Consider the following 25,658-nt stretch of genomic DNA (forward strand, 5'->3'; position numbering starts at 1 on the left):
ATTTGTGTGCACACCTGATGATGTATGGTACGGCGTAAAGTGAAGCGCCAGCGCGCCTGTCAGAAACGAGAGAGCAGAGACGGCTGTGAAGAAGACGTCAGCCAATTGCACGCTGACCGTCTCCTTTCCAGGACGACAATGCGACGGCAGCGGCCTCTATGCGAAGCGGACTGGTCGCGGCCCACTTTTACAGCAGCATCAAGATTAAGCACTTCAAGACCAGCGACTTAGGAGCTGTATATACTGAAGAGAATTCTTATTTGCATGTCGCCCTTAGCTTGCGACACTTCTGTGTTATTGTCAAAGTTACGTCTTGTCATTGATTCATTTCCTTTTGTAACAAAATTCATTAACACGATTTGCTTGAATTGTTGCCTAGCGATCCGAGAAAGCAGGTTTTCCTACGCACCCCACATTTGACGAGTCGGCAGGATACAACAGTGTACATTATGGGAATGAATTTGCGGTGGATCCTACGATGGAGGGTATTGTAAGCACAAAACGTAACAACATTTCCGTTTCATAATCGTATCGTTATCGATTACTAAATTTCTGTCATTTTCGCCAACCGCATCACCACTTCCGTTTCATAAACGTTTCGTTATCGATTACTAAATTTCTGTCATTTTCGCCAGCCGCATCACCACGGCGTTTGGATACACTTGGTACACCATATGATGTTTCTGTAACACGTCCATCTGATGGGGAGCCTGTAGTGACTCGAAATCTAGTTAATGGCGCAACAAATCGTATGTAAAATCCAAAACAGCGACTTGTTGCCAAGTAAATTGTCAATTTTTTCCGTTCATCATTTTGTACGGTGTGTCAACGGGAAAATTTTTCACAGAGGTTCAAAATTTTGTCTATAAACTGTTGGAAGTTGCTAGATTCTCTCATTCTTAAATACTTGATGGATGTAGTCTGGGTGACTGGCGCGCCGTGAATTACGGTGCCTCAAGACAATACACAGGTTGGAGATGTAATAATTGTCTTAGTGTTTTAAAACTTTAACATAAGATTATGAAACTTTCTGGAAGATTAAAACTGTGTGCCAGACCGAGACTCGAACTCGGGCGAAAGTCAAAGGTCTCGAGTTCGAATCTCGGTGTGGCACACAGTTTTAATCTACCAGGAAGCTTCAAGTGAGTGCACACTCCGCTGCAGAGTTAAAATTTCATTCTGTCAACGTAAGATTGCACTTGTTAATGAAGGTATTATGACAGCATTTTAAATTTTTAATTTTCGGTGAATAATTATATGAAGCATTGAAAATGAAATTTGTATAGCCCCTGTAAGCCGTTAGATAGGCAACCTGGAGTTGTAACTTACGCCACGAACCAGGTTAGCTGTTTAGTAACAGAGGTTAATAAATGCGCACCAGGTGATGGCAGCATGGTGTGTGTTTATAAAATTCTGAAGAAGAAAGTTGTGCTAATTTAATTGCTCGTGATCTGAAAGTGAGACTTTGTGTTTCTGACAGGGGAACGGATTAATCAATGCAGGATGCCGAGTGGTCTGTAACCGTAGCTGCTTTCCCTGGCGGCCAGAGGCCTGTTCTGTGCCCACGCCGGGCAGTGCGGCTTTCTCTGGAAGACGCGAGAAGCACAGCTAGCTCAGAACCACGAGTGACGGCTTTCTACAGGTCGAATGTTGCAGCGTAAGCGGCAGTCTGCAATACGCGTGATCCGTCTGGCACACGGCGCCCCGTCTGCAGAGCGGGACACTGCTGACAGAGCCATCACTCATCTAGACCTCTCTGCGTCATTGACGCCGCAGAGTTAGAGAACGAGGTCGCAGTACTCTCCACTCGGCAGCGACGCGAGGACCGGCACATATGTACAGCGAGGCACTGAGAGCACACACTGCGGTGAAAGGATTCCTGTGTCTGATTTCGTGCGCACCTCGGGAGGTGGAAGGCTCTCCTAGTATAATTCCCTCAGCATCGCCTGATTTGATTCGGCTACATTCCATTACACCTGTTTTACTTTTGCTGATAATCACATTAAAACTTTTTTCCCTCCAAACGCAACCCATTCATCTCAGTTGATCTTCTAGGTTCTTTACTGTTTCTGACAAATACAATGCCATCGATAAATTATGCGTGTTACAATACCATAAAATGTGAATTTGCGAAGTCGCCTTGTGTCACATGACCTAATTTACATGGATTATAAATATGCAGCGTGCAGTATCCCCGTTTTATTTTGCGCCTCCAATATAGCAACACTTATAACGTTACGTATTACATTAAAGATATTATCGTCCACGATGTGTAGAGCTGAGACTTAATTTAGTCTCTCCATGTTCATTTCTTTACGAAAATGGGGAGGACAACAAAGAAAATCAATCCGCGTTCAGCAGTAGAAAGAAACAGCCGCCACTGTAACGAACTCCCCCATTTACTGTTATCCGCCATTACGTGGGGCGTAAAAGCTATTGTTTGGTGTGGCATAATTACCTGAAATAATTTTACGTAGCGTGTAAGAAGAGTGTTTGCTTGAGGAATTATCAAATGTTATGCTCGAGGCAAGAATAAATAACAAAACATATATAAGATACCAGTTTCGTGTCTTGTATATTATTTACTGATCAGATAGATTTTTATGTTCTCAGAATATTATCCATACAGCACAAAAAGCAAAAGAAATTGTTTTATAGCGTTCCGTCACCCATAAATAAAAGGCGATGAGGCCAATTATTAAAAAATTTAATGTGGGATTCTGTAAGTAAAAGAAAAAAACTCAGTTCAATAAAGCTAAAATATAGAAAATACTACCAAAATAGAAGGGGATGCTATAAGCGCGGATTCCGGACCAGATTTGGATTTTAGAGACGTGCTGCAGTTGCTTGATTACATGAACTTCATGCGGGTTGAAAGGCAGACACATCTACAAGTATCAGGTATTAAGAGAAAGGTATTCGATATTTTGAGAGATGGTTCAAAACAAAGAAGAAATGTCCAGTAAACGTGAATTCTTAAATGCATATCTTCGCTGGTCATCTAGGCTCATTTCCAAGCGAGACTCATCACTGAAGACTATTCCACCCCAGTTAATGAAGTTCCATGCGGAAGACGTGCCTCGAGACGCCCCGAATAGCGCCTTACCGCGCGACAACCGGGGGTGATGGTCGTGGGTGCCATTTCGTATCACAGCAGGACCCCTTTGGTAGTCATCCGTAGCACTCTTACAGCACAGCGGTACGTCGACGATGTTCTACATCCCGTTTGGTTGCCCTTCATGGCAAGCCATCCTGGGCTTACGTTTCTGCAAGATAATGCTCGCCCGCACACGGCTTTGTGCTTGCGAAACCCTCCCTGGGCCAACAAGATCACTGGATCTCTCCCCAGTTTTAGCATTATGGACAGAGCCCTCCAATCAGCTCGGGATTTTGGCGATCTAACGCGTCAGTTGGACAGAATTTGGCTCTAAATCCCTCAGGAGAACATCCAACAACTCTATCAACCAGTGCCAAGCAGAATAACTGCTTACTTAAGGGCCAGAAGTGGAGCAACACTTTACTGACTTGCTAAATTTGTGAAACTTTCTCTTGAAAAAATCTTCCAATTTTCCTGAAATTCTAATCATTCGTTTGTACATGTACATCACATCTACCTATTTCCGTCTCATTTGGGTGACTCCTTCGTAGTGCGTTTTTCCTTTTTTTTTTTTCCTGCAGTGTCATTCACCTACTGAAAACATCTGGTTATTTGTTGCAAATAGACTGCCACACAACCATCCTGCAGCAGCTACAATTGATGAACTCTGGCAAAGAGTTGAAGCTGTGTGCAATGACGTACCCGCCTGTGTCGTCCTATTTCAGTTCTACTTCATGCCGAGGAGGATTAGATCCACTGTTGCTACCAGAGGCAGCTGATATGTGTGCCAAATTTCTCACCCTCTATACACCAAATCCCCCAACAAATTTAATCGTTTCTTCTTATTATTATTATACTGTATAAGCACAGCAAATAAAATTACGTGTTTATTAACTTTGGTGGTAATTTTAATGCGCGGTAGTGTACAAGTACGTTACTAACTAACGCAGGAAATTCTGCATTTGGAATATCAGGAAACGAGAGGAGAGAGAAGCGAAGACTCACCTGATTTTGAGACGGGCAGCACGCGCATGCAGGTGAAGGAGTGTAGGTTGCGCTGTTCGACGTATCCCGAGAGGGCCATGCAGCCCGCGAAGAACGTTATGTGCCACAGGAAAGTGAAGCACACGGCGAAGCCTGCAAAAATCCACCACATAACACATGTCAGGCGCCCCACAGCTTTGGCAGAGTAAGAAAATTATCTACTGCAAAGGGTAACTACCGGGTAGTTAACAATTAAAGTGCAGCTAGTCACCCGAGGTCTAGTATGGGCTGTAATTATTGCATCGCAGTGCAAACTTGGTAGATATTCTACTGCGTTAATGCGTAACCGATTTACGCTGAAATAAAAAAAAAGTAGTTCCAATTTTGGCCACCAGGAGCAAACCTGGCACTGAGAATGCAAGAAAAATGTATAGAAATATTTCTATACGTAACGGATTAAGAACGGGACGCGGGCAGAAAAGATCACACAAGTGAGACAGACATAATGTTGATTTTAGTATTAACCGCCACTCACACAGTTTGTTCAACATGAGCACCGGAGACATCGACGAGATGCTGTACAGCGCCAGATTAGCACCTTTTGGTCAAAACTGGAACTAATTTTTTCCAGCGTAAACCGGTTTCGCATTGACGCATTAATATGTCTACCAAGTTTCGCTGCCATATGGTAATTACAGTCCACACTGGATATCCGTGAGTAGGTGCACCTTAATCATAACCACCCAGTACTGATGTTAACATGGAGCAGAATAGGCGTTATGTGCAGTGATAGTGCGCTGTCTTCCTGCAACGACTCACAATGGTTCGGATGCGAGCAAAATCACAGGGCCCCTTGTAACTGGGCAAGATGAGACGGTTCACTTGCTGTAGAAAGGGAAGGGCGCTTTACACACCGTATTTCTTTTTCTGGTTGAGCTTTTCAGTATCCATCGGCGTCTTCGAGGATTTATTTTCCATGAGATAGCTCTTTCCAACCGAATTCCAATAAAAGTGCTTCTGTGGCACGAGATACGCGATGTTTTGCGGGATTGTTTAAAAGATTCCGCTCTACTACTGACTGAAATATGAGGTTGAGAAAAATATGGAAACGCTGTGAGAAATGCATGCTTGGATATAAATGCAGATGTTAGACAAGCCTGCAGGTTGTGCTGCTTTATTTGACCCCAAACGGCACCTATGCAATGACCTCAATGCATTCGTGGTCAGCACAGTGTTCCTTGTAGGTGAGTTCATTTTGTTGGAACTAAGTGACTTCGAACATGGGCAATTGGCGCTTGTATGCTAAATGCTTCCGTAACCAAGGTAGCCGATGTGTTTGGTGTTTCAATCAAGAGGCACCGTATCGAAGATTTGTACCTCATGAAGGGAAAGTCCCAACGCGGAGCAGGCCCGAGTGGCGAAGCGGTTCTATGCGCTACAGTCTGGAACCGCGCGACCGCTACGGTCGCAGGTTCGAATCCTGCCTCGGGCATTGATGTGTGTGATGTCCTTAGGTTAGTTAGGTTTAAGTAGTTCTAAGTTCTAGGGGACTGATGACCTCAAATGTTAAGTCCCATAGTGCTCAGAGCCATATGAACCTTTTTTTTTTTAACCCATCGCGGACGAAAATGTGTATTTGCGTCCCAAGAACGAAACAAAGCGGGTTTTCGGTGATGATTTGGGTAGCAATGTCGTGGTATTCCATGGTTACTCTGCAAGTTCCCGTTACTGCAAAGGAGTATGTGCCCATTTTGCAGATCAGGTCCATCCCTTGGTACTTTGGTTCCCCAAAGCTGATGCTGTGTTCCGAGTCGGTAGGGTCCATGTACACACAGCTCGTATTGTCCAGAACGGGCTCTGTAAGCACGAGGATGAATGGTAGCATCATTCCCTGCCACCGCAGCTACTACATTTTAGTATTATTGAGTCACTGTAGTCTACTTTGAAGAGAATGGTGCGTGATCGTTATCTATCTGCATCGTAGTTGTCTGAGCCATTTTGCAGGAAGAATGGTATAATATTCCCTCCGAAAACAATACAGAATCTGTATTTATGCACTTCGAGACGTCTGGGAGCTGTTTTCAGTGCCAACTGGTTTCCTGTACTTCATTGGGCCTGGTAATGTGTTTTAGGGATTTCCACATTTTTGTCCACTCCCTGTAGCTGAACCATTTGAGATAACGTATCCACTGAGGAGGTGAGTACGATGGCAAGACTTTGATACTGAATTATCGAAAAGATTCAAGTTAGTTATTAAATAGCATGTAAGTAAATTTTACGCAGTAATTCAGGTTTGCCTGCTTGAAGAGAGCACAGGCAATTGCAATTTCTTCTACCTCGTGCGTCCAGCGTCATTCTGTAGGGAACTATTCACTTCCATTTAGCAAATAGCTGAGCTAATGTGATTTTCATTGTCCGTTACCATAGCACAGAATTAGTATTACCTAAAGGAGCAGCACCTATATTGAACACTAGGTTATTATTCACCATCGCCATCAGCCATTTACCACCCATTGCTGAATTAAGGACTCAACAGGACCTTTCCGTGCTTTATAGTCTTCAGTGATACACATTTGCTGCGACTCTGTGATTCGTAATGTCACTGGTACCTCTTCCATTAGCTCATCATCTCAGTCTTCTCATTTCTTGTGACCCAGCAAAGAATATTCTTGGTCCATTTACAATCCATTCACCTGGTTATGTGTATCGCCCAATTTCATTTCATACTCGTTACACTTTATTTATTTCATTGCAACTAAAAATAATATTTGAGAAAAGAAGTCTACAGAATACTGTTACCAGAAGGGATTCATTAATGGGACATCTTCTATGGCATGACACTGTAAGGAGCGACAGAGGAGAAAAATAGTAAGGGCATATATAGACTAGGGTATGCTAAATAAATCGTAGAGGACGTTGGCGGTTTTAGATACATAGAGACGAAATATTTAATGGAAGGTGGAAGAAAGAGGACAGCACCAAACCAGTAAAGTGTCGTCACTTAAAGAGAAGAACCTGAGTGCATTGGTCTGTCTAGTGACCTGTGTAGATGCGGAAGAGGCATGACGAAGGTTAGCTGATGATGTCAATGAATGAGGTAATGGTAACAGAGAGGAAGTCAAACTAGTGAAGAACAAGTGTGAAACTGTGTTGGCTACCCACTCACCTGCGTAGATGCAGCAGATATACACCACAGTGAAGGGGCTGATCCAGAAGCTGATCATGCCGGTGCAGGAGGTAATGGTGATGAACGCAAAACTGGTAATGAGTGGTAACTTAAGAGTGATAGTGCCTTGGGTAGGCTACTGACCTCTGTAGGTGCAAAAGAAACCTACCAAATGGAGGGGTTGATGATTGTGAACCAGAAGTTGATCATGTCAGTGAAGGAGGAAATGGTAAGGGAGAAGAAATCAGTTTAGTGCAGAGTGGTGGCATTAGACAAGTGACTGATTGTTTTGGATACTTACTGACCTTTGTAGATGCAGTAAATGCGCTCTGAGAGAAAGGTGCTGAGGATGCTCATCTGGAAGATGATCATGTTAGTGAAGGAGGTGACAGTGATGGAGAACAACACCACACTAGTACACACTGGTGACCTAACAGAAGAGCGTGAGCTGGTTGGACTGGCCACAAACCTGTGTAGATGCAGAAGATACATGCTGAAGGGAAGGGTCTGTTGATGATGACTCATGTAAGAAAAGGAGATAATGGTAAAGGAGAAGAAATCAGACTAGTAAAGAATCGTGATTTAAGACAAAAGTGTGATTGTGTTAAGCTGCCTACTGACCTGAGTAGATCCACAAGATGCGCACTAAGAGAAAGGTGCAGATGATGCCAATCCAGAAACCAGTCATGCTGCTGAAGGAGGTAGTGGTGATGGCGAAGAATAGCAAGCCAGTAAAGACTGGTGACTTCAGAAAACAGAGTGAATGGGCTGGGCTAGCTGTCAACCAATTTAGATGTAGTAGAAGTGTACTGAGGTGGTGGGACTGATGATACTGAACCAGAAGCTGATCATGTCGATGAAGGAGGTGACGGTGATGGAGACAACACAAAACTAGCAACGAGTGGTGACTTAAGAGAAGAATATGAGTGACTTGGGCCGGATACTGACCTGTGTAGATGCAGAAGATGCGCACCGAGGGGAAGGGGCTGATGATGCCGATCCAGAAGCTGATCATGTCGGTGAAGGAGGTGATGGTGATGGAGACGGCCGCCTCGCTGAGCGTCCGCGCCATCCTCTCGGGCACAGTCAGCGTCACGGGCGTGCGCCGCCACGCCGCCAGCATCACGAACGTGTCGTCGATGCCGATCCCTGCGGGAGAGGGCAAACTCACATTAGTTGCGTTTTACATTCTGTACAACAAGCAGCCACGAGGCCGTAGTGCATATGCAATATGCCAGGAAAACGCAGTGAAGAGCATATATTTTGCAAATCGATGAATATATTTAGAATATTGGTATCTTTGTAAGGTAGAAGTTCCGCCTCTGCGACTAAATGACAGGCGATTTTTTTACTTGCCAGATGTGTTTCAGTTCTTATATTTTCGAATCATCTTCAGGGAAGATTTCGTTCGGTGCTTTTTACATATGCACCGATATGGTAAGTGTGCGTTCTATATTGTCTGGGATGTTCTTTTCTTGGTACTGCGTGCGCATTTTACAACTGTAAAAACTCTTCTCATTTTATGTAAAGAAAAAAATACATGTTTTAAAGACAATCTAGTGAAAAAAATGCATAATTATGAAATGTGCACACAAATGCCAAGAAAATAAGGTCGTAGACTATTCATTACAACTATACACTAACCCATTACGACGGGTATGTGAAAAGGAACACATAAAGTCGTCACTGAAGATGTTTCAACAATAGAAGAAGCGAACCGCGCCTGACAACCAAGCAGACAGCTATTCCTGTAGTCGTAGAGACGGAACTTGTACCTCCATGATGATACTAAAATTTTGTTTCGTGACTAATGACGGCACAATTGACGCGAAACGAGAATATGTTTAGGTTTAGTGTCTCTAGACATATCCTAATTGAAGTGCTCCTCAAACCGGTGGAACAAGGAACAAAAGCAAGGAAAAAAGTACATAACAACTGCCTGGTTTATTACAGTCAACTATCGTCAAATGAAAAGGATATTTACAGCATTTACTTACACAGAACAAACACTTGTGATCATTGACAACACTCCTACGTTTATATGATGGCAGTCCTACATCGGTTTGACCTGAGATGGGTAGCATTACATATTTTCATTTACGAATCCATCCAAGATGGCTCTGAGCACTATGGGACTTAACATCTGTGGTCATCAGTCCCCTAGAACTTAGAACTACTTAAACCTAACTAACCTAAGGACATCCACACATCCATGCCCGAGGCAGGATTCGAACCTGCGACCGTAGCGGTCACGCGGTTCCAGACTGAAGCGCCTAGAATCGCACGGCCACACCGGCCGGCAATCCATCCAAGACATAGCACTAATTTAACAAGTTCACCAGACAACGTACGTAATGATTTCTGCAAACAGTGCATACGATAAAGTATCATACGGGGCAATACACACAATGAAATTTTGTTACTCATGATGGTTTCCGCAAGCTGAAGTAGAAATGGTCATGATACAGTAAAAAGAATGGCAGGTGTTGAGCTGAACATCAGAGAAATTCAATACATAGTCCAGATATTTTAAGATATGTAATTAGAAGGCTAGTAATCGACACACTGGTTTTAATCTTGATATTTAAATATTTCAGAGTGTATAGCGCAAGACAAAAAGGGAATTCATTTTTATTTCGTAACAACAATCTAGCACAGGTGAAAGAAAGAAATCTGTAGCAAAAGGGACTGCAGTAGATCTGAGTCTACCAGTAAATGGCACTGAAACCAATGTCTGGACAACAGTAGAAAGTTGCCGAAATTTAAACCACATTAAATTAAGGTAATAATCTACAGCTTGGAGGACTACTATTCAAAACAGTTTTTGTTGGTAGTGTTCCACAACTTTGATAAATCGTAGAAATGGCGTATTGTACTATAGGAATCTGCTGAATAATTTATTTTTGATTGTACAAGAAAATGGTCTATGACCGAAACCGGTCGTAGAGTTAAAAATAATTTAATCAGCAGCTTCACGTGGAACAGTATGTCTTTTCTACGATACTACTGCAATCCTCACTGTTAGAACGGCGGCTATGATCTTCGAAAGCTTGAATTTTAACTTCGTTTGATGAGACTTGTGAACCGAGAACGTTTTATAACTTGTTATCGTCGACAAATCTCTGAAACTAAGATATAATTTTAGCTTTCAAGAAAAAGACTTAAACATGCTAGTACCAGTATGGAAAGACTGCCAGCTTTCACCACATGTGTGCGACATCCGCTCGGAGACCAGGAGCTTAGGAACAGCAGCAAACTCACGCTGTGCAGAAAACAAGTTGTCCGCCTCCCGGCTTGTTTCTTCGGATGAAGGAAAAGGAAACGGAAGGCTGAGTTTCCCTGACCGGATTCTGGCTTACACGGCTACCTCCGTGCAGAGTTTCATACGCACGAGCGCTGTTTCAGTTAAGGTAAAAGCCAGAGATAAGACGATAAGTATGCAGAGCAGATCGCTGAGCAGTTCAAAAACAAGCACTCCCTTCACAAAGTTAATCACGTCATCTACGCAGTTTTGATATGTACCAGTTACAAACAGCGGTGTGCTGACCATCACATGGGGAAACGTCACTGTTTCCAACGAACTGAGTTACCAGTATAAAATAGTTACATGAAATCTCTCATGGCCGATGTTACAGTGAGACACAGATTTCATTAAATTTTTGCCGCTAGATAAATGGCATACCGTTTAAGAAATGTGCAGGTAATGATCCTATATAGTATTAACGGAAATTAATGCAGGTCTTCGTTAGAGTAGGATCCCTTGTATGAGCTTAGAAGTACGAAAGCAAACCTTTCACCAAGCAAAATATGACATTCTAGCTTCAAAATTTAACAAAAGCTTCAAGCAATGGTTATTTTGAGACCGAACCTATATCGGTAATTTTTGTTGTTCTCACTTCTCTCTTACAACAAAGTTGTTCTTTAGCTAGATTTAAAGAGTGCTAAATTGGAATCAAGGAATATTCAGAGCCAATAAGAGGTGTAAGTGGCCAGAAAATAGCTGTGTTTGTTGCAGGTATTTAAAAGAGCACAGTCTAAAACCAAACAAAAAGAAATTTAATGAAATTTGCAAGCCTGACATCGTCAGATGAAGGAAACACAGCAGTCTGTGTTAGTATTACACATTTTAATAACCTTGGTCGGAGTACAGTCCAGTACAAGCTACGTAACCGATTTCGGTTGACCAACAACCAGATTCAGATCTATGAAAGAAACAGAAAAATTGCCTTTCAGTTTACATCATCGTTCCTCCCTCGGGCGTGTGTGTGTATGTGTTGACCTTAGCGTAAGTTAGTTTAAGTTACATTAAGTAGTGTGCAAGATCAGGGACCAATGACCTCAGCAGTCTGGTCCCATAGGAACTTCCCACCACCAGCATAGTTCGGGAGATATGATATTTTTACACGTGGGAGTTTAATTATTAGAGAAATCAGGATGGGGGTTTGGTAGTATAAGCTCAAGTACTTATATAAAATATGTACATGCTTTTACAATTATTGAAGCAAGAGACAATGAACTGAAGATTTTAAGTAAAATATTTTTATTGTTTATGGTTCAAATGGCTCTGAGCACTATGGGACTTAACATCTGAGGTCATCAGTCCCCTAGAACTTAGAACTGCTTAAACCTAACTAACCTACGGACAGCACACACACCCATGCCCGAGGCAGGATTCCAACCTGCGACCGTAGCGGTCGCGCGGTTCCAGACTAAAGCGCCTAGAACCGCTCGGCCACTTTATTGTTTACAATCAGTTGCTAACCTTTATGAAAATGGCGCACTTAACTTTAACGGAGTTACAGGAAATAAACAGTTCTTCCGGTAGGTTGGGAAGGGGAGACTGTTGATGTGGGAGGGAAGAGTTTGGGATGAGGACGCTGAACCAAGCTTTTGAAATATTAGGGTAAGAAGTAGGGTGGGAACAGGGTGAGGAAGGGCACCCTAACATTGAGAGGTTGAGAAATCTGTTAAAGATGGAAGTGGCGATAGATCTCCGGGCAGATTTTGTGGTGAGGTAGAGGGAGGAGTAGATATGGGGAGTACATAGATGTAAGCGTAAGAGGAGGTGCTGGCAGAAGTGCGGCAGAGTACGAGGATTAATAAATGATAGGATGGTTGGTGTCAAGTTTACGGTAAATGGGAACTCCAACGTACAATGTGGTTAGTAGTGGAGGATACTAAACGTATATGGAAGGCAAGGCTGATTTCATGGCTATCAAGCAATGCAAATCTAGGATTTAAAATAATCTTTGATCGCAATAGTTTTTATAGTCCACTTTGTAACTAGTTTCGCTCAGTAATCATCATCTCAGCATCGGCCAGTGGTTATAGAACGGTACAGAAAACATCACAAAATCTGTGTGAAGATTGACGGTGTCGGAAAATAAAATATGTGATAAAGCTGAGGACGAGCATTGTGGGTCCAGCGCCGACGACTGTATCGCCAACACGCTGCAGCTGACGACTTGAGGCCATAGCGATGTCAATTTCTATCGAATCGGGATACTCAACGTTCATCCTCGACGTTCCCCAAGTCTTCCATGAATCTGGAGAAGTTACAAGCGTCGGGCACCCACAATGTAAGCACTGCACCTTAGTGCTTTAAAGGAAAATTGAAGAATGCGAACGGAGTTCCGTTCTTCGCACCAACAACATTTTACCACTTCTTGCATATCTTAGAACGCCATGCACTCTGCCCAATACTCTCCGTTTCTGAACTGCTGCAGGGCCCATAGCAACAGGTGTAGGTCAGCCTCTACATCTACACCTCCGCATCCTATACGAAGGCAATTTTACAGATATTATCTTCCCGATCCAGTACTGCACCCTACGCCTACCCATTCTACGAGCTATAGCCACGATCCCCGTATCTTTTCCTTAGAACAAGGGTCCAATACATCTCCCAGCGCCGGCTGGAGTGGCCGAGCGGTTCTAGGCGCTTCAGTCTGGAATTGTGCGACCGCTAAGATCGCAGGTTCGAATCCTGCCTCGGACATGGATGTGTGTGATGTCCTTAGGCCAGTTAAGTTTAAGTAGTTCTAAGTTCTAGGGGACTGATGACCTCCGAAGTTAAGTCCATAGTGCTCAGAGCCATTTAAACAAACATCTCCCAGCCTCCTAATCCACCCTTGCCCTTTTCTGTTCCTGTCTCTATGTATGCACTGGACTTTCCAGCCCAGCCCAACACACTCCCCGTTCCTAGACACACGCTTCCTCCTATCCTATTCTCCATTTATGTATGCAACATCCCAGGGTAACACCATCCCCCTCTGCCAGATATAGCGTCCCATGTCCTACTGCCCTTCATCCATGTATCCTTCTTTCTTTCCTACCTTTCTTCCTGTCTACACAGTTTCTACTGAGAACTGACACCGAAGGACTTACTGGATGTGTCATCACCATCGTCTTAGCATCAGTTGTATCACCGCCGTCTGTGTTTTATAGTAAATCATGATAAATATCACTTTTGTTCAATTTTAACCTTATTACTTTAAACTGAATTATAAATGCTATAGTTTGTGCATGAGTATGTTTGTTTCTCCTTCACAATGAAATGGCTGGACGGATTTGGAAGAAATTTGGAATGTGATTAGCAAATGCCGTGAATTAACACATAGGCTACTTTTAAAAGTGTGTAATGCAAGATTTCAAGAATATAACGCGAAATCTGGACAATATTACTCTTAGAAAAAGCTGTTTACTTTTCGGCTTTTGAACTGTATCGTATTTGTGAAAATTCTTTCATTGTTTAATATGTCCTACATAATAAGATTCAACGTAATGCATAAAACGCTTGTACAGTACTCAAAGTGTTTAATCTATGCTTCCATACAAACCCGTTGAATTTTAGCCGGTAAGCATCAGGCATATTTTATCACTTCTGAGACACATGAAGACTCACAATGACGGTGTCATTTAAATGCCGTACGACAGAGAGACTTTGTGTCATTACGTGTCCAGCACGGTAGGCGTTTTGTGGGGCTAGATTTGATTATGATATGCGAGCGTATGCGCTAGTAAGAGGCGCATACATGAAGGCAGACGACGTTGTTGTAGTACAAGCATTATTAAATTTTCATTGCATCGAACTAGAAATTGCTTATTTCCTTTCTTCGTCGAATTAGTACGTTTGTTACAACTTCACGCTGAAGCAGCTGGGCGGATCTGGATGAACTTCACTGTTCCCACGGGATGGTCAACGCGACGTGACTGAAAAGTCATCCCTGAAAGTTAACTATCAAACGAATGCGTTAAGTTTAGCTTAGTGTTTAGTTTCTTCCTTGAGGAAACGAATGGGTTGTGAGCAATATATATTGTGTCAGCATCTCCCATCGTCCCAAAAATTGGTGTTTTTTTCGCGCTGTTTGCTGGGCCGCAAGTGGCTCACGCCTCAATACCTTTGAGATATAACATTTATGATGGCGCATACACGTAGATATTGAGTTTCGCCATTGATGTTTCTTTATGAATATCTGTTTAGCCGCGGGTAGCACTCCGTGGCGCAGTTAGTTTTGACACAATTCGCTTAAACGAGCCGGCCGGTGTGGCCAAGTGGTTCTAGGCGCTTCAGTCTGAAACCGCGCGACGGCTACGGTCGCAGGTTCGAATCCTGCCTCGGGCGTGGATGTGTGTGATGTCCTTAGGTGAGTTAGGTTTAAGTAGTTCTAAGTTCTAGGGGACTGATGTAATGGCTCTGAGCGCTATGGGACTTAACATCTGTGGTCATCAGTCCCCTAGAACTTAGAACTACTTAAACCTAACCAACCTAAGGACATCACACACATCCATGCCCGAGGCAGGATTCGAACCTCCGACAGTAGCGGTCACGCGGTTCCAGACTGAAGCGCCTAGAACCGCACGGCCACCCCGGCCGGCTGGGACTGATGACCTCAGATGTTAAGTACCATAATGCTCAGAGCCATTTGAGCCTTTTTCTTTTTTTTTTTTTTTTTTTTAACGACAACAGTATGGCAGCTGTCTGTCACGCTTCCTCATGTGGCGGAAATGTTACGAGTAAAAAAGAGAAATTACTGTTCTAATCGTGGTAACATTAGACACTGTGAAAGGTCATGAAGGATAAAGCCCATGATTGGCTGACACAATCATTTTTATTTCATGGCAGCTGACAGTTTCGGCCATAATTTTGTATCCACAAGTAGCACAGTGTCACAATCACCGATTCACTATAATAATGTATGACACGTGGACCTCCAAGATACAGTGTATTGGAAACACACAACATTACATCAAAATGTCTGTTACAGAAATTTGTGATAGCAGAAGCAGATATAAACAACATATCAACATTTGATCGAAAAATCCTGCGAAGCCATAGGGTTGGAGAGTAGGATGTAGCCATGAACTACGGAAATCTCACGACGGAGAGTACTCTAATTATATGATATGGCGAGGATGGAAAACGAGAAGATACCCCACAAGAATAATGAAAATATGGCTGTAGTCCGCTAGAAAGGAAGCATCACCCAAGACTAAAGATGGGTGGACAAAGCCTTTAATGACCTCGTTCAAACGGAGATCTGAGGACGGAAGAGAAAAGCAGAGAACTGAAATGTATGGTGTCAAATTGTTGGAGGGGACAAAGAGGCACGGAGGGATGTAATGTCAAAGAAGAGGAAGACGATGTACGAGGTGGTGGTTGAAACTGGTAAGCAGCGGAAAGCAATATTTTTTTTTCATTCGTTGTGACGGCAGGACCGCTCTCTCTCCGACAAAGCCGCTAGACGAGTGTAAACAAACGGAGACGCTTATCTGCCTGGGCTGTAGCCGGTATGTGGGACGCAGGCGGGGCCGGAGCGCCACCTTGAGTGAAAGCAGGCGCAGACAAATGGGTTTCAGGAAGTTCAAGCCGGCTGTTACCGCACGACGGCAGTAAAGCAGGAAGCCGCTGTGCGCCTTACGTAATCACGTGGGCGTCCTTAGCAGGAGAAGAGGGAAAGCTCCTAGAAAGGCTTTCTACGCTGCGCGGTAATACCTTGTTACGTCACTTACCATAGGTCCGTGGCAAAGAGAAGGCTTCGCGAGAAGAAGGATCGAGGTTTATTTCCTTCAAGTGTGAGTAACGCAAAGAGACACGCTTTTAAGCGCAAAACACGCCCAGCTCAACATTTCGACTCTATTCTAGCTAGTTATGCCACGAGACATCAATGAATTTACACAATGGGTTCCCATCGTTTATGACCATGTTCCAAACCTTACTACCCTCATACACACTGGACTCGCATTCGGGAAGACGACGGTGCAAATCCGCGTCCGGTCATCCTGATTTAGATTTTCCGTGATTTCTCTTAATTTCTTAAGGCAAATGCAGGATGGTTCCTTTGAGAAGGCACAGCCTATTGTCTTTTCCATCCTCCTCTAATCAGAGCTCGTACCCCGCCTCTAATGACCTAGTTGTCGACGAGACGTTAAACACTAATCTCCTCCTCCTCAAAATGGTTCAGATGGCTCTGAGCATTATGAAACTTAACATCTGAGATCACCTGTCCCCTAGAACTTAGAACTACTTAAATCTAACTAAACTAACGACATCACATACATCCATGCCCGAGGCAGGATTCGAACCTGCGACCGCAGCTGTTTTCATTACCTTGTACTCGTATGTAAATAGCCGGTGTTTACCATGGTGCTTTTGGTACGCCTTGGACATAGACAAGACCATCCTCTGTGCTGTAATATGGGTTGCCGTCCCTCAGGGGCTACCTTGGCTCCGGCATAACAGCACTCCATCAATGAGTCCTGGGGGATGTCGTGTCAAAATCCAGAGCTGTGTGGAGGGCCCTGCCGATAAGGGTCAAAACGTTCTCGATTGGGGAGATATCTGGCGATCTAGCTGGGGGTGAGGGGTGGGGGGGGGGGGGTGGGGGGGCAGGGTGTGGCAACCACGAAGACAACTGTAGAAACTCTTACCGTGTGCAGGCGGACATTATCGTGCTGAAATGTAAGCTCAGTAAGACTTGCCATAAAGGGCAACGTAATGGGGCGCAGAACATCGTCGACATTCCACAGTGCTGTATGGGTGCCACGCATGACTACCAAAGGGGTCCTGCTGTGAAAAGAAATGACACCCAAGACCATCACCCTGGTTTTCGCACAGTATGGCGGGCGACAGTCAGGCTGGCATCTCGGCGCGGTCAAGAGTTTCTCCAGGCACGTATTTGCTGGTAATCGGGCCTGGAATCTCATTGACTGGAGTAGAATTGTTTTCGGTTATGAGGCCAGCTTGATAATGAGCCCCAAAGACTAGCGAAGACGTGCCTGGAGACGCTTCGGACAGCGATGGGATACCAACCTGACTGTCACCGCCGTATGTCCCGACAACCAGAATAATGGTCTGGCGTACAACTTATTTTCATAGCATTGCTTGTCATCCGCGGCACCCTTACAGCACAGCGGTACGTCGACGACATTCTATGCCCCGTTTTGTTGCCGTCATGGCAAGTCATCCTCTGCTTACATTTCAGCAATATAATGCCCGCCCGAGCATGGCGAGAGCTTCTACTCTTTGTCTTCGTGCTTCCCAAACCCTACCTTTGTCAACAAGGTCGCTCGACATCTCCCCAATTGAGAACGTTCGGAACATTATGGGCAGTGTCCTCCAACCACCTCGGGATTTTGGCCATCTAACGCACCAGTTCGACAGAATGTGGCACGACATCCCTCAGGAGGTCATCCAACAACTCCATCAATGAATGCAAAGCCGAATGAATTCTTGCATAAGGCCCACAGCTGGACCAATACATTATTGAAATGCTCAAATTGTAAAGCTTTTTTCTCGTGAATAAATCATCCAGTTTTTCCGAAATTCTAATCATTTATTTGTCTACACAATTCATTACATCTGGAGTACTGCCTTTCGAAATGCCTTCGCAAAAGAAGACAAAGTAAATATTCCAGAATTCGAATCAGGAACATCTGCCAACATGAGTAACGTAGAAGTTTATGTCCTCTGAGTAGTGAACCAACTTAAATCACTTAATAAAAGCAAGCCTTCTGGTCCAGACTGTATACGAATTAGGTTCCTTTCAGAGTATGCAGATGCATTAGCTCCATACTTAACAATCATATACAACCGTTCACTCGACCAAAGATCCGTACCCAAAGACTGGAAAGTTGCACTGGTCACACCATTATTCGAGAAAGGTACTAGGAGTAATCCACTTAATTAGAAGCCCATATCATTAACGTCGCTATGCAACAGGATACTGGAACATATATTGTGTTCGAACATAATGAATTACCCCAAAGCAAACGGTATATTGACACACAGTCAACATGGGTTTAGAAAACATCGTTCTTGTGTAACACAACTAGCTCTTTATACACATGATGTGTTGAGTGCTATTTATAAGGGATTTCAGATCGATCCCGTATTTCTGGATGTCCGGAAGGCTTTTGACACTATACCACACAAGCGGCTTGTAGTGAAATTGCGTGCTTATGGAATATCGTCTCAGTTATTGTGATTTCCTGTCAGAGGAGTCACAGTTCGTAGTAACTGACGGAAAGTCATCGAGTGAAACACAAGTAATTTCTGGCGTTCCCCAAGGTAGTGTTATAGGCCCTTTACTGTTCCTTATCTATATAAACGACTTGGGAGCCAATCTGAGTAGCCGTTTTTGGTTGTTTGCAGATCAAATCTAAAGGCCGTAAATTCAACTAAACACCTAGAAATTACAATTACGAACAACTTAAATTCGAAGGCACACATAGAAAATGTTGTGGGGAAGGCTAACCAAAGACTGCGTTTTATTGGCAGGACACTTAGAAAATGTCACATATCTACTAAGGAGACTGGCTACACTGCGCTAGTCCGTCCTCTTTTAGAGTACTGCTGCGCGGTGTGCGATCTTTACTAGATAGAACTGACGGAGTACATCGAAAAAGTTCAAAGAAGGGCAGTATGTTTTGTATCATCGCGAAATATATGAGAGAGTGTCACAGAAATGATACAGGATTCGGGCTGGAAATCATTAAAAGAAAGGCGTTTTTCGTTGTGACGGAATCTTCTCACGAAATTCAAATCACCAGCTTTCTCCTCCGAATGTGAAAATATTTTGTTGACACCGACCTACACAGGGAGAAACGATCACCACGATAAAATAAGGGAAATCAGAGCTCGTACGGAAAGATGTAGGTGTTCGTTCATTCACCGCACTATACGATATTGGAATAATAGAGAATTGTGAAGGTGGCTCGATGAACCCTCTGCCAGGCACTCAAATGAGATTTGCAGAGTATCCATGTAGATGTAGATGTAGATGAAATCAGTTACCATTGACAATAAATATTCTACAGCTGTCGAGACTGATTTAATTCAAATTTAAAATACACTCCTGGAAATTGAAATAAGAACACCGTGAATTCATTGTCCCAGGAAGGGGAAACTTTATTGACACATTCCTGGGGTCAGATACATCACATGATAACACTGACAGAACCACAGGCACATAGACACAGGCAACAGAGCATGCACAATGTCGGCACTAGTACAGTGTATATCCACCTTTCGCAGCAATGCAGGCTGCTATTCTCCCATGGAGACGATCGTAGAGATGCTGGATGTAGTCCTGTGGAACGGCTTGCCATGCCATTTCCACCTGGCGCCTCAGTTGGACCAGCGTTCGTGCTGGACGTGCAGACCGCGTGAGACGACGCTTCATCCAGTCCCAAACATGCTCAATGGGGGACAGATCCGGAGATCTTGCTGGCCAGGGTAGTTGACTTACACCTTCTAGAGCACGTTGGGTGGCACGGGATACATGCGGACGTGCATTGTCCTGTTGGAACAGCAAGTTCCCTTGCCGGTCTAGGAATGGTAGAACGATCGGTTCGATGACGGTTTGGATGTACCGTGCACTATTCAGTGTCCCCTTGACGATCACCAGTGGTGTGCGGCCAGTGTAGGAGATCGCTCCCCACACCATGATGCCGGGTGTTGGCCCTGTGTGCCTCGGTCGTATGCAGTCCTGATTGTGGCGCTCACCTGCACGGCGCCAAACACGCATACGACCATCATTGGCACCAAGGCAGAAGCGACTCTCATCGCTGAAGACGACACGTCTCCATTCGTCCCTCCATTCACGCCTGTCGCGACACCACTGGAGGCGGGCTGCACGATGTTGGGGCGTGAGCGGAAGACGGCCTAACGGTGTGCGGGACCGTAGCCCAGCTTCATGGAGACGGTTGCGAATGGTCCTCGCCGATACCCCAGGAGCAACAGCGTCCCTAATTTGCTGGGAAGTGGCGGTGCGGTCCCCTACGGCACTGCGTAGGATCCTACGGTCTTGGCGTGCATCCGTGCGTCGCTGCGGTCCGGTCCCAGGTCGACGGGCACGTGCACCTTCCGCCGACCACTGGCGATAACATCGATGTACTGTGGAGACCTCACGCCCCACGTGTTGAGCAATTCGGCGGTGCGTCCACCCGGCCTCCCGCATGCCCACTATACGCCCTCGCTCAAAGTCCGTCAACTGCACATACGGTTCACGTCCATGCTGTCGCGGCATGCTACCAGTGTTAAAGACTGCGATGGAGCTCCGTATGCCACGGCAAACTGGCTGACACTGACGGCGGCGGTGCACAAATGCTGCGCAGCTAGCGCCATTCGACGGCCAACACCGCGGTTCCTGGTGTGTCCGCTGTGCCGTGCGTGTGATCATTGCTTGTACAGCCCTCTCGCAGTGTCCGGAGCAAGTATGGTGGGTCTGACACACCGGTGTCAATGTGTTCTTTTTTCCATTTCCAGGAGTGTATTACTGAAACACTAGATATATTTCCCATATACATGTAGCCGTCTTCTACAATAAAGAACGCAGGCTGCTATCGAAATCGCAACTCTCGTTCGACGAGTGGACCGTTTTCAATTGAGCGTTACCGCTTCCAATTACAAAGTTTCTACTCACAGATATATTGTACCAATACAAATATAAACCATCAAAGGTTTACGCTTTTTCAAAATTATGAAAAGTTGTTCAGGTCACCAAGGATGAGCTGTATCCTACATGGTCAGATCGTTTTTACTTTATCGTACTAAGAATCGATTAGCAGACGATCAGTATTTTGGATTAAAAGTCCAAATATGAGAACTTTTCAGTGTATCACGAGTACAGAAGAGGAGAGAGGAAAATAAATGAAGGTATCCGAGTGGAACCGAAAGCAGAAGCAAATATGACGATCCGGGATAACAGGCCGAGGTGGGTTAAACATGAAGAACGACTGGCAAACTCTAAACGTCTATAAATCGACTACCGCTGGAACCCATTTTTCTAAATCCATATCTACACGTTTATCCTACTACTCGTACTTCAGTTTTTGGTGCAGGATGCGTAGGGCGACTTTCAGAATATTTCTCTGTCGTTCCATTCCCGAATAGCACGTGGGAAGAATGAAGGCCTAGATCTTACTGTGCGACCTCTAATTTTTCTTATGTAATCCAATCGGCGATTTATCACTATGTAGGTGGAAGTCAACAGAATATTTTGGCATTCTGAGTGGACAGATGGGGATGCAAATTTCATGAAAAGATCTTTCCGCAACGAAAAACGCCATTGTTTTGATGATTGTCACCAACTCGCTGATCCTATCCACCACACTTTATCCGCAACTTCATGCGACGATACAAAACGCATAGAAACAATCCAGAAAAGGACGGACAAGTGTAGTGAAGCCATTCATTTTGGTAGATTTTTTGCATCTTCTAAGTGTTCTGCCAATAAAAGGGAAACTTTGGTTGACTTCCCCACAACATTTGCTATATGATGGTTTCAGTTTAAGAGACTTAAGGAAAGGAAAGAAGTATTTGCGGGAAAAGCTTTGACATCGAAACAGAAAGAAACAAAAATCGTGAACTGAAGAAGATAATACGGTGAGTAGATATCGCAGCAGTGTTCGTCATGAAAACTACAAGGAGAAGAAACAATTTGACCTGGCTTGTACGGTTTAAATGGCTCTAAGCACTATAGGACTTAACATCTGAGGTCATCTGTCCCCTAGACTTAGAACTACTTGAACCAGACTAACCTAAGGACATCACACAAACCCATGCCCGAGTCAGGATTCGAACCTGCGACCGTAGCAGCCGCGTGGTTCCGGACTGAAGCGCCTAGAGCCGCTTGACCACAGCGGCTGGCCTGGCTTTTATCCCCACGTCCCTGACACGCAGTATAATCTCCCAATTCGTGTACCGATAGCAAGCAGGGGTCAGCGCTTAAGGTTTCACAAGGCGCCGTGAAGTGAGGGGAAGCGACATAGCCGCTTCTAGAAATGTCTTGTTGTAACCGAGGACATTCCCCCTCTCCTCCCCGCGTTTCGCCAGAAGTTCTTTGCCAACTTCCACATACGTCGGAAGGCCAGAGTCGGCTGTCACTCATGAAAGAGCTAAAGAAGCGACAACTATGCGAGGATGCCAGCGTGCGTACTAGCACGTATACGTGGCAGGAATTTCTAGAAGCGAGTCCGTGGGCCTTCGCGTAGTCAGTCCCTTGTTAATAATTCCTAGCAGTGGGTCACGAAAGCGGGCTTAGCGGAAGATGACTCATATGCGTCCTTTTAATATCCCACAACCTGTCCAATATGCTACTGTCTATACGATGCTCAAGCCTTTGGAGACAAAATTATACACCCGTTAGAGAATTCTAAACTGCATGTTTTGAGACAATAGTTGGAATGAACATTTCGATTTTTTACTCACTTTAGCAACTTTCGACCTATGGTAACAGCCTTAGCTCGTAATGTTTGTTCATTTGGCCCCACTGCCTGCTCAGATCGCTCACGGGAGAAGCGTAACTGCTTCTTTACTAGTACTCTCCAAACTGTATTTTTCGGAGTATGCGTTTCATGTGCAAGTTTATGGGTGCTGATTGATGAATCTTCTCCCGTACGATCAACAGTGTCTCCTCAAATTCTTCTGTGCAGCCAGTTCTTCGTCGAGATCCTTATGCAGCTCTCCGTGGATTGCAAGAGACACTTTCTCTTCTGTGCATGGTGATGTAATTATAGCAATTGGAATCACGTCTGTTACGAAACGTTTCTCTCTGGAGTTGTTTGACTTTACGGCACTAAATCTGCTGCGCCATGCATTAAATGCGCGTTTGCAACTTCTTGTGATGAGTAACGCTCCGTTTCCGCCAACCAGTGATGAACTGTAAAGATTGACAAATTTCACCGTGTGCACATCACAGACGACTGTGTATTTTTTTTTTTAAGTTGCTCCAACCAACGTCGACGCGGCATACAGTTACATGTGATACTAAAAGCATCTAGCATTGAAGTTGGTGCTAAATGTGGAGGTTCCGTAAAACTTCGCCAATCTTGGGGATTTTGAGTTCCTTTGAACTTTTCGTTGCTTCTATTAGAGCTTTCTGACCTGTTTCGTGTACCACTGGTGCATTGAAGTTGGTGCTAAATGCGGAGCTTCCGTAAAACTTCGCCAATCTTGGGAATTTTGCGTTCCTTTGAATTTTTCGTTGATTCTATTAGAGCTTTCAGACCTGTTTCGTGTATCACTGGTGGTCAATTCCATCTCTTATTAATTTATGCGGTATAAATCTCTCCAATGCTCTCTAAGATGAAGGTGAATTTGTAATTGCTGTTACATCAATAGGAAACAAATGAAATCAGTATAGACAGCTGAGTGGAAGAAAAGTAATAAGAGATTTTTTGTTCTGTATAACAAAATATGCGTTGGATGGCGAGGAGGAGTACATTTCCAGTAAATTTTTCTATGGAAGTTTAGCGCTAAGTATATCACTCTGTTAGTTACTGGAATGGGAGACGACTGATTCGCCGAGTTGTGCGGCAGAAGACGGTGACTTGCCCTTTTTCTATGCTTACTTGTAGTTAAAGAAGCAGACCACACTGAGTAAATGCACCGTAAGCACACTCTGAAAATGGACTGAGAACACGACAACCCCGTAAAGAGCTGAATGCCTTGGGCTGCCCCAACAGAGGAGACGCGCCACAGACGGAGAAAACGACGGTCTAATTGTCTCAGCCTTCCGCGTGCGTGACTGGGGCCACGCAATTGGCCTTGCGTTGCGTGTCCGAGACGAGAGTGCGGAGGGAAGGCATCCCGCCTGGGCAAGTAATCGGGACTGCGTTCTCCATAACTGGCCTCGCATTGCAGGCGACTGTGTGCCAGGGAACGTCCATCTTGCGGCTGTGGGTCAGTGGCGCGTAGCAAACAGGTGTAATTCAATGACATATAAACTACTGCATAAACTAAGCATTACTCTTCACTAGCTCCTCTGCGCTTTGCTAACAAAGGTCATAGTTGCGCACTTCACGCAGTAGTTCTTCTGAGGTTTACACGTAGACAGCTTTAGTACATTTCTCTGAAACATGTATCTCTAGGTATAGTTTACATGGACTGAACTGTGGCTGTATTAGCTGCCTACTCGATCATGTGCGCATATGGACACTGATTTGTACCTTTCATTGAAAGGACACTACTTTTTGTTGACGTGCTTGGTATCTATTACTCTTTTTTTCCACAAAGCGTTTGACAGTGTCTCCTACTGTAGAATGTTAACGAAGAGCCGAGAATAGAGAACGGTTTACAGATATGCGAGTGACAGGAAGACTTCGTAAGTAATAGAACTCAGCACGTTGTCCCAGATGGTGAGCGTTCATCAGAGGCAATGGTATGATCAGAAGTGCACCAGGGAAGCGTGATAGCCCCACTTTTGTTCTCTGTATAGTGCATGATCTGAATCAGCTATTTCAGGCTCAAGCAATTGTTCACGGGGAAGTATCGTCACTGAGAGACAGTAGGAGGATGCAAGATAACTTAGTCAGAATTTCTAGTTGGAGTGAGTAATAGCGGCTTGTTCTAACTACAGAAAAATTGAAGTTAATGCAGATCAGTAGGAAAAACAATCCTGCAATGTTCGAATACAGTATTAGTGATATAATGCTGGACACAATAATGTCGGTTACATTTCGCAGCTCTCATGACTGGCAGGAGATGCAACTTCAAATGAAAAGTAAATGTGGAACAATTAACATTTGTGGCTCCTGAGGATTTTCCTGGCGTTGCTTACATCGTTTAAGTTAAATGAAAGTGACAATAGTCAGTTACCTAATGTTGTTCTCTGAATCTTACTCGTAACTGCACGCAATGACCCATAAACAAAATTACTGGTATGTCAGACAGGTCATTCAGCCGTGTGACGTGACACGGTTTCATTGGTCAAGATGTGGGTGTATTTTCTATGATGGATGTAATGCACAACATTACAGTTTCTGTGGGTGACAGGACAGTAGTAAATGTGTTTAGCAAAGTGAATTCAAGTGTGTTATCTCTAATTGAAGCTCTAGTTGTCATTTCGCTGGAATAAACATACATTTACAATTTCAAAAACGTAACTTTACGTTGTTCGTGTTACTTGTTTA

The 25,658-nt window shown here is 44.3% G+C and overlaps 1 protein-coding gene across 1 annotated transcript in view; it reads right to left on the minus strand.

Annotated features, from left to right (window-relative positions):
• LOC124605563 (patched domain-containing protein 3) overlaps positions 1–25,658 on the minus strand; it is a 404,372-nt gene that overhangs the window by 20,935 nt on the left and 357,779 nt on the right. The window contains exons 5-6 of the mRNA XM_047137336.1: positions 8,196–8,396; positions 4,103–4,234 (exon numbers count right to left, since the gene is read on the minus strand). Of these exons, the coding sequence (XP_046993292.1) occupies positions 4,103–4,234; positions 8,196–8,396 (333 nt within the window). The remainder of the gene's footprint in view (positions 1–4,102; positions 4,235–8,195; positions 8,397–25,658) is intronic.

The sequence above is a fragment of the Schistocerca americana genome, chromosome 3 (assembly GCF_021461395.2).
Source record: "Schistocerca americana isolate TAMUIC-IGC-003095 chromosome 3, iqSchAmer2.1, whole genome shotgun sequence".
NCBI lineage: Eukaryota > Metazoa > Arthropoda > Insecta > Orthoptera > Acrididae > Schistocerca > Schistocerca americana.